This window comes from Chelonoidis abingdonii, chromosome 2, assembly GCF_003597395.2.
Source record: "Chelonoidis abingdonii isolate Lonesome George chromosome 2, CheloAbing_2.0, whole genome shotgun sequence".
NCBI classification, from domain to species: Eukaryota; Metazoa; Chordata; order Testudines; family Testudinidae; genus Chelonoidis; species Chelonoidis abingdonii.
This window is the reverse complement of record NC_133770.1, coordinates 262,944,358-262,954,536: the sequence shown is the minus strand read 5'-3', so window position 1 is coordinate 262,954,536 and position 10,179 is coordinate 262,944,358. Positions and strand designations below refer to the sequence as shown.

At 46.2% G+C, this 10,179-nt stretch overlaps 1 protein-coding gene across 2 annotated transcripts in view; it reads right to left on the bottom strand.

Annotated features, from left to right (window-relative positions):
* Positions 1-10,179, bottom strand: part of SPAG1 (sperm associated antigen 1) — a 71,948-nt gene that overhangs the window by 21,160 nt on the left and 40,609 nt on the right. For both annotated transcript variants that reach the window (XM_032801501.2, XM_075063133.1), the window contains one exon: positions 9,942-10,117. In XM_032801501.2, the coding sequence (XP_032657392.1) occupies positions 9,942-10,117 (176 nt within the window). The remainder of the gene's footprint in view (positions 1-9,941; positions 10,118-10,179) is intronic.

Below are 10,179 nucleotides of genomic sequence, written 5' to 3'. Positions count from 1 at the left end.
AGTTATCACTATCGATTTTAGCGCTACTCCTCTCGTTTGGGAGGAGTTCCGAAATCGATTTAAGGAGGCGGTTAACTCGATATTAAGGACGACGTCGTGTGAACGGATACAGCGTTAAATCGGTATATCAGCCATTAAACCGATTTAAAGTTGCAGTGTAGACCTGGCCTATGTCAGGCTTGTACTACCCTGCATTGAAGCCTACATTGCACTGTGTTCCCTGCTATTGCCTGCACTAAGTGCATTCAAGCTACCTCAGAGAGATTTGCCCATTCAGTTTTTGCTGTGTAAACATATCCTAAGAGAAGACTATCACCTTCTCAGTTACTCTTCATCAGGAGAAGTGATTACGCAGACTTAATTTAATCCCTTTGTAAGTTAAATAAATAAATAAATGTATGTATGTTACGAACGTGTTCTGTAACTGTTGTTCTTCAGAATGCATTGCCCATGTCCATTCCACTTCAGGTGCGTGCCCACCCAGTGCACAGTTGTCAGAGATTTTTCCCTCAGTGGTATTCTTTGGGACAGCATATGCACCCTCACCTGCCTCATATCACCATACTGAAAAAAGGGGGCAGAGTTGCCCCCAACTCCCCTCTGTTGCTTTTTACCAAAAGACTCCAATAGAGAGCGGAAGAAGGGTAGGTTGTGGAATGGATATACGCAACACATCTCGATAAAAACAGTTATTGCTAACAACAGGTTAGTCATCATTTTTCCTCTTCATGTGATTGCACATATCCTTTCAACTTCAGGTGACTTTCAAGCAGTTTGATCTGGAGCTGGGGAATTGGAGTCTCCCTGAATAATGATTGGAGGACCACACATCCAAATCTGGCATCATCTCTTGACTGCTGAGAGATGACATAACGTGAAGCAAAGGCATGCACTGATGACCAGCCAGCCCCTTTGCAGATATTACTTGTGGGTGAAATCTGCACCACTGTGCAATGCAGAATTTGTGCAGAATTTATGTTCTATGAAGAAATTCCTTTTTCCCTGCAGAACTGGCAATGCAGAGCTGCAGGCTGCCACTAGGGGCTACTGGACCCGGAAGAGTCCAGCTCCCCAGCTTGCAAACAGACGCTGCCAGGGGGAGGGGGAGGAGGAGCTGGAGGGTTCCTGGCAGCTGAAGTTCCCAGCACACCCTGAAAGGAGGCGGCATGTGCAGGAAACTCCATACAAGCCGGAGACCCAGCATCAGGCTGTTTCTCACTCTGAATCCCTGGGCTGGGGCGGGGGGGAGAGTGTCCGGGCCAGGGGGCCCTGTGACTGGGCTGTTGGGGGAGGGGATACAGGTGTCTGGCCCCCTAGCTGGGCTCTGAGGGGGAGATGGGAAGAGGAAAAGGAACTGTGGTATTGTAGGGGTTTCTTTAGTTCTCTACTCCCTGGGGAAATTTTTTGTTGTCTGTATTGTTACACACATAGCTGCTGACAGATATTTTGAAATAAATTACCCAAATAATTGAAACTGGCATAATTATATAGTGTTATTTTGACAAATGAAATTAGCAGAATTTTTAAATATTGCACATAGAATTTTTTATTTTTTCTGTCACAGGACTGGAGAAAAATAAGTGATCATCAACTGGCAGGTGGAAAGCCAAGATAGCTGCTAGATGGACTTTGATGGAACTAATGGCAAGACCTTGTTGTTACAGATATATAACAAAAATAGTCCAGCACATGACGGATTGGAGTCCGAACCATGGAAATGCCTTTTTGGTATGACCAAATGGAGAATCTTTTCCACTTTTCCAGGTAAGTAAACCCAGTAGGAGGCTTTCTACTGTTTAAAAGTACATCCTGAACCACCTTTGAACAAACCTCCTCCTTAGGAGTTAGCTCAGAGCATCCAGAAAGTCAGGTGAAGGGGGCAACCAGGATCCTGAGAGTTCAGGTATGTGTCCAGTGGTAGTGACAAAGGAGCTCTGGGAGACATGGTCGGTAATGTGGAAAACCAGTGTTGCCAAGGCCACACTGGAACTAGGCATATGACTCGAGCGTGGTCCTGCTTGATTTTCATCAACACTCTAGGCAGAATTGGAACTGGAGGAAAGGAGTGCAGGAGCTTGTCTGTCCAGGGCAACAGGGAAGCATCCATCTGAGACCTTAGACTGTGACCTGCTCAAGGGCAAAAGTGATGACACTTTCTGTTGACTGTTGTTGGAAACAGGTCTGTATGGGGAGTCTCCCCCAGTTTGAAAATGAATCTGGCTTTGTCTGCGCAGATACACCGTTAGTGGTAACTGGTGAAAGATCTGGTTAATCAGCCTGCAAGATTGTTTTGAACACCCAGAAGGTGAGAGACATTGAGATGGAGTGAACTGGAAATACAAGAGTCCCAAATCCACATTGCCTCCTGGCATAGCAGAGTCAAATGGGCCCCTCCTAGCCTGTTCACGTAGAACATGGCTGCTGCATTGTCTGAGAGTATGATTTCTTCCCTTGATGTGGGGAAAGCAGGCTTGACAAGCTAGCTGGACAGCCCTCAATTCTGACATTTATATGTACAGTTAAATCCTGAGCAGACCATAAATCTTGAGTCTGCAGGAAACACAGCTGAGCCCCCAGGGTCAAAGCTCGTTGAGAAGAAGCAAACAGAACCCCACATACTCATCTGAAGTGTCTGTTCACCAATATAGAGAGGCCAAGATTTGAATGGGCACCTGAATCACCATGTCTAGGGGATGATGAATCAGAGAGTACACAGATAACAGCCACCCTTGCAGCTTCCGGAGACAGCCCTATGCCCCAGAAGTCTGAGGCAAGTGTGAACTGTTATGCTAGGATGGGCCTTCAGGTCTAACACAATGGTCAGGATCATCTGGAATCTTATCTGGGGAAGGAAGGCCTTGGCTTTGGCACTGTCCAAGACCACTCGTACAAAAGATAGAATTTATAGAGGTGACAGGATTAACTTCTTGTGTTGATAAGCAACTCTAGTGGAGTTTGAGTGGATGACAGACATTCCAGACAGTACCTATGACTTGGATTGGCCTGTCACCCACAAGTCGCCTAGATAGGGAAATATGTGAACTTCTGACTTCCTCAGGAATGCTACCACCACTGCCATGCACTTTGTGAACACCCATGGAGTTGAAGACAGGCTACACAGCAGCACTGTAAACTGGCAGTGGCACCAATTTACCAAAAACCTGAGGATTTCCTGTGGCTTTGATGCACTGCCACATAGAAATATGCATCTTTTAATTCAAGGACAGCATACCAGTTTCCAGGATGGGGATAATGGAATTCAGTGTAACCATGCAAAACTTAATTTTCTTCAGATGTTTGTTGAGCTGTCTTTATGGCTCCCAACTGGAGAAGAGGTTGCTTCTTCTCTCCTCATGAGAGTGATCTCTTAAAAGGGATTGGGAAGGAAGGTAGAAGCAAGGATAGAAGAAGACTGAAGAGTGTATTCCAATTCTACTGTGCATAAGACCCACTGGTCTGTAGTGATGTTTCACCAAACACTTAGGTAGTGAGATAACCAGATGGCAAACCGTGAAGTAGGAGAGGCTGGCAATCCAGAAACTAGTAGGCTGACCTCGACAAAACACATCAAAATATTTGCTTAGAACTCCCAGGCAGTCTAGATGAACAAGCATATATTGCAGAAAGAGAGAGCAGTCTTCTATAACATCTGCCCTTTTTCCTGGCCAAGTCTTTGTGATGAGATGTGAAAGAAGGATAACAATGAACCTACTAAGGACAAAACAGCTCCCTCCTTAGAGCAGGTGTGTAAATGCCCAAAGACTGAAAGTCACCCTGAAGTCTTTTAGGCTATGCAGTTTGTCATTTGCCTGTTTAGAGAAGAGCGATGACCATTCAAAGGGCAGATCCTGTATCATCTGTGAAGACCTCTTAAGGAAGATCCAATGACTGGATTCATGGGCATCTGTATATATTGTAATGGACAATGCATTGGCTCTAGCCACAGAGCCGGCAGCATCCAAACGGACCAGAAGGGAGATTCTGGCCACTAATTTACCCTCATTCACCATGGTGAGAAATTCCTGCCTCACATCCTCTGGCCATTTGTCTTTAAATTTTAATATATTGTCCAGAGACTAATGTCAGTATCCCAGCAAAGACTGCTGTTTACCAATCCTGGGCTGCAGACCTGCTGTTGAATAAAGTGTTCTATTAATGAGATCCACCTGGTTTGCATCCTTTCCTTTCGGGGTTGAGGCCTGTTGACCCTGGCATTCTCTCTCATTGGCAGCTGAGCTCAACAACAACCCTGGAAGGGAGTGGATGCAAAAATGTTCATATCCCTGTGAGAAGATATAATATCTGCACTCAGCCCTTTTTTCCAGGGGCGGAGGGGTGGAAGGAAGGAAAGTTTGAGTCTGCCACAGCATGTTAGTGGGCTCCAAGATAGCTTCATTATTTGGGAGTGCCAACCTAGATGGTTCCACAGAAGCTAAAATGTCAACCAGCCACTCAAACTTTTCTCCAGCCTCTCCCAGCTGGATATATAGAGTGGAAGCCACCCAGTTAACAGGTCCTGATGAACCCTATAATCCTCAGGGGACAATGAGGCACATTCCAACACCACTGCCTCATCATGCAATGAAGAGGAGGAAGACAAAAACAACTGTGGTGGAGCCTCCACCAATTCCTCTAAAGGGAGATCCACCAGACCGGACCGATTGTCTCCCGCTCAGTACCAAGCCTGGTATTGGGAATGGTCTCCCATGAGACCTGGTGTGGTAAATCTTGGTGCCTACTCAAATAAGCAGAGCAGAGAGGGTGTGGCGACAACATAGAGGCATACAGAAACCCTCACAAGATTCATAACGGCCACTGGTAAGGTCACAGAGCCCAATCTCTGCCTAGGCATGGGTCTCTGCTTGATAGCCAAGCCAGAGCCTCCAGGGGATACCAACAATGATAGGCAGTAGAACGGGAACAGTGATGTTTGTGGTGCAGGTATGACATGTAGGAACCAACCTCAGAATCCACAGATGAAACCACCTCCTCCAACCAAGGAAGGGTTGTTCCTATCAGTGCTGAGGTTCCACGTCGGAAGCCTGGAGATCGCGGTTCTCATGAGATAATGGCTGGCTTCCCTCTGGATGGTACCACATGAAGAGGCATGCAGGGAAATGGAGGCACTCATGATATCATATGCTGGGATGACGACAATAAAGGTATGGTAGATGCTAGTACTGCGCGAGAAAACTCCTGGACTGCCAGCAAAGCCTGCATAGAGAAATGCAGCAGATCCTGTGCTGTCACATAAGCCTCCGGAGTACACAGTACCAAGACAGTCTTCTGTACTGTTGAATCAGATGCAGCCACTTCAGAGTTGGTCTCAACAGAATTGATGCTGGCATCAGAGTTGACAGAAGACTGCTTTGGAGGGTGCTTTGGCCTCAAGCAAACTCTGCTATCCTTGTCCATATGCTGGACTTCAGTGCTGGGTACCTCAATCTCCCAGATTCTGGTGCCTCTTCCTCAGTAATGGGGAGAGTGATCAGCCCCAAAACTCAGTCAAAACTGGGGGAGCATTTCTGATGGATGTAGATGTGCTCACACCCACTCCAAGCAGGAAGGCTCCAAAGGTGGATGTACGGCCGCCTCCATCAAACAAAACTTAAGCCTGGCCTCCCTGTCTTTCTTGGTTTTTGGATTAAAATCCCAGCAAATTTGACACCAATCCCTGACGTGAGTCTCCTTGAGACACTTCAGGCAACTGGAGTGTGGGTCACTCACTGGCATCAGTTTTTTTCAGGAATGTCAGGGCTTGATGCCGGAGATCGAAGTATGCCCTGGCAGTGGGAACTGAAGTGTTTAAAAACACTTTAAAAGAAAACCTATTTCTATAACTAACAAACACTAAAACTAATCCAATTGTATACAAATATGAGGGAAAGACGTTGGAATATGATACTGCAATTAACCATCATAGCCAGTAAAACAGAACAAGGGGGGTTGGGAATGGATCTGCCCTTTGTACCTTTGTGTAGTGGTGTGAGGCAGCAGAGGACGCATTTGCCACCACAGCGGGTACTGCTAAGGGAAAAATCTCTGACAACTGTGCACTGGACACACACACAGAAAGTGAATGGACATCTGCAATCACTCGAAGAAGAATGCAAACAAGGCCAAATCCACACACTAGGTTCAGACTTAATTTTATACTAGACCACCACAAATTGCATTATCTTTTGATTTAGACAATTACAACTAATTTGATTAATTTTCAGAACAGGTTGGACCTTATCACTACTAATCTGACTACTTCTCTCCATGATTACCTACAAACTCTTCCTCATGGGAAGGTTATTACAGGGTTATATAGCCAATATTTTAATTCTTACAACTAGAAAGGTTTATACTAAATAGGTCATTTTTAAATTTTAATTCAAAACAAACAATAAGTTCCATTTCTGAGTTTACAAAAAGTTATACAACCAATACTTACCAAAAGCACCTTTTGAGGCTAAAAATTTAAACATTTATTAAGCAATGTATCTAACTGAACATAAGAACTGCCATTATGGGTCAGACTAATGGTCCATCTAGCCCAGTAGCCTGTCTCCAAAACCAGCAGCCTGTCTCCAGTACCAGAGCTGCAGTCAGAGCGTACAGAGCAGGGCAATCCTGGAGAGATCCACCTGTCTTTTCATCTCTGCTTCTGGCAGTCAGAGGTTTAGGGTTACCCAAGCCTGGGGTTACATCCCTGACCATCTTGAGTAATAGCCACTGATGGACGTATCCTCCGTGAACTTATCTACTTCTTTTTTTAGCTCAGTTAGACTTTTGGCCATCACAACATTCCATGACAATAAATTCCACATGCTAACTGTGAGTTATTTACTTCCTATTGTTTGTATTAAACCAGGGTCTGGTCCTGTGAGGAAAGGGGCAGTCCAACAGCCTGAGAGGCTTGAGAAACTTGTGCAAGAGTTTGGGGAGAACCAGGAGAGACAGTGGGAGGTACAGTGGGCCTTGCAGGCACAACTGGGGCAGCTGGCAGAGAAGCAGTGGGCCCTCGTGAAACTTCTGCAGAAGGAGTTCCAAAAAGACCGCCGAGACTGGTGGGAAAAGCCCAGTGCTGGGGCCAGAAGACTCAGGGCAGAGTGCGGGGCTTGTCATGCCTGTGGGTGGCGTGGACCTGTAAGGATGGATTGTCCCTAGTGGGATGGGGACAGGAAGCCTGACCCAGAACTGGAGAAGGGACAGGCCCCTACGAGAGGTCACCTGGCAAGGGAAGTCAGGAGGCAATGTAGGTGTTGAGCCTGTGGGTGGTGGGGGCATCTATAGAGGGAGTGCCCTGCCTCAAGGAGTCTGACCCAGGGCAGCCCAGGGATGGCTGTCCCAGAGAAGGACCAACAGCAGAAGCCGGGGCCCAGGGCAGCAAGGGGGCGGGAAGCCTGCTTTGGCTGCCACGAACGGGGCCACATAAAGAGGAACTTCCCCCTCAGAAGACGACGAATTCAGGTGGAAGGGCCTGAGGACCCAAAGGGGTCAAAAACCGGCCAGGTAGCTGCTGCAGAGATGGCAGTAAACCTGCCCGAGAGCCACCCACAGGGGATGGCAGACAAAGAGACTGGGACAGAGTGGGTCCACCAAGAGGCCGGGAACCAGATTGTTGTGGAGCAGGTCACAGTAGGAACCCAGACCCTGAAGGAAGAGGGCCCGGGGATTCTGGCCTGTGTCCGTGGCTGGAGGCTGCAGAGCAGGCCCGTTGGATGGCGGAGGCGGAGCTACAAAAAGCCCACTGGGAAAAAGAAGATCTGGCCCTAAAATTGAAGGACAATGAGGAGTGGTGAGTACGACTGGCGGGGCATCTCCAGGTTGCACAGGCTCGAGGACCCCCCCTTCTCCCAGGTGTGGGATTGGGGGGGGAAAAGGAGGGGGGAGGGTGTAGTGGGTGCAGTCACCCTGAAGAGGTTAAAACGGCCCTGGGAAAGGGCTGCCCCAGGGAGCCAATAAGGTAGGCTGATTGGAAAGGCAGCCACAGCTGGCCCTATAAAAGGGCTGTGAGCCAGGAGCTGAGTCAATCTCCCTCCAGCCCTTGAGGGAGAAGGACCTGGCTCCCTGGGAGCTCAGGCTACAGAGAACGGAGCAGGACTGAGGAAAGGCAGGAAGAGCTGGGGAGCTCCAGCCTCGTAAATCCCTAGGCTGCAGGCCTTGCTTAAAGGGCCAAAACAGGTCCTGGGGTTGCAGAGGCAGCAGCCCAGAGACAGGCAGAGGCAGCTGGTCTAACCTCCAGCCAGTGATGAGTGGTTTTGACAGACTGCAGTCTACCCCAGTGAACGGGGGCTAGATGGTGACTGGCCGTAGCTACTGAGGCATGGTGGGTGAGAGGGTTGGAGGTTCCCCTGGGAGGGGAGACCCAGTGCATGATGTGTTAGTGCTGGGGCAGAACCCCAAGGTAAAGGGCATTGGGGTCCGGGAGGGACACAAGGGCCTGAGGCAGGTGAGACACCGGAGAATAGGAGGCGCTCCATATGTTAGAGAGCTAATTCCCAGGATAACCAGCAGGAAGCGCTGCGCCGGTGAGACTCGTTTCACTATAGTTCCCTCCATGGAAAGCGATTTTCCATAGTCATACTATGGTTGAGTATGCAATACTAACCTTTCCCTATAAAATCCAAAGTACTGTAAATTACTACTGCCTGGTCTTATTCTTTGAGTCAAGTTTCCTTCTCTCAGGCAAAATTCTAATGCACATTGTTGGTATTCAACAAACAAATAATACTAATACTAATATCAATTTTCAATATTACCTAATATTACCAACATATCTGCCTCCACTCATTTTTTGCTCAGTTAATTCATCTTGTACATAGATCTGTTATAACTATAAATATGTGGTGTGTTTGTTTCCCAATTGATACACAAAAGGTGAAGAGTAATTCTTTAAATTATCTTTCAGACAGCAATAACATCATTAATTCTTTAGTGCTTCAGGAGTGGAGGCTGAATGAGGACATGCCTTTTTCCAGTAATGAATTATGGTTAGATCATCTAATGCCATGGAGTTTAGGAGTGAAAAAAATATTTCCTGTAACTGAGACTATGTCTACATGGCCATGTAGTTCAGACTATGGGGGATGTGAACTGAAGAATGCATTGTATAACTATCCCGTGTGGATGTTGCTAGTGCAAACTGAAAAGTACCTAGTTCACATTAACATTATCCCATTTGAAGAGGGCTGTGCTAATAGAAGTTAGGTACCTTCTAGTTTCCACCTGCAGTATCCACACAGCGCAACACTTAGCACCCACCACAATTCACACCCCTGTAGTCTGAACTACGGGGCTGTGCAGACAAGCCCTGAGTTCCCTAAAGACAGCATGCTTTAGAAACATACATTTGCCATTCTTACAGGTTCACCAACTTTGTATACTTATCGTAGAATCACAGAAGATTAGGGTTGGAAGAGACCTCAGGAGGTCATCTAGTTCAACCCCCTGCTCAAAGCAGGACCAACCCCAACTAAATCATCCTTGAGCTAAGAGGTAACATTATTGGTGGAGAGAGGCTATGCAGTAGTCACAGCAACATTCTATCATGATGTAGAGCATGACTCTACTTTCAAAATAAATGATGTAATTAAAGGTTAAGTAAATAGGGCTTTAAGTAAATGTTGATACCCAGTTACAGTGGGTATCAACATATTGCTGATCAATATTCTTACCAACATTATATATATATTCAAGGAAATGCACATTGAAAACTCATCCATGAGGTGGCAAAGCAGCATAATATTATGGATCTATATAGGTTATTAAATCTATACAGGTTATTAAATCCAATCTCGACCATTATCCAACTTTTCCTTTCAGAAAGATTTGCTGTTTATAAGTATATTGCTTCCTCAGATAATATTTTGAAAAGCAATGGTATGTTTAACTTCTGTTAAACTATATTTCCATTTTTTTTACCTCTACATATTTGCATATGCCATACATACTGTTCATCTCTGATTGACTATCTCCATTAAAGTCTGCAATCTTCTTTCGCTTAGTCTCTGAAGTAAGGCTTCCTCCATCCCATTTGTGTAATTGAGCAGAAACAGGGACAACTGGAATTGGTGGTAGCTTATCTCTCCAACTTGGACCATCTTGATCTATTAAAGTTCTTGTTATTCTGAAGACAAAAACATACATGATTTTTCATTTTTTTTTCCTTTTTACAGCTTAACTTCAATT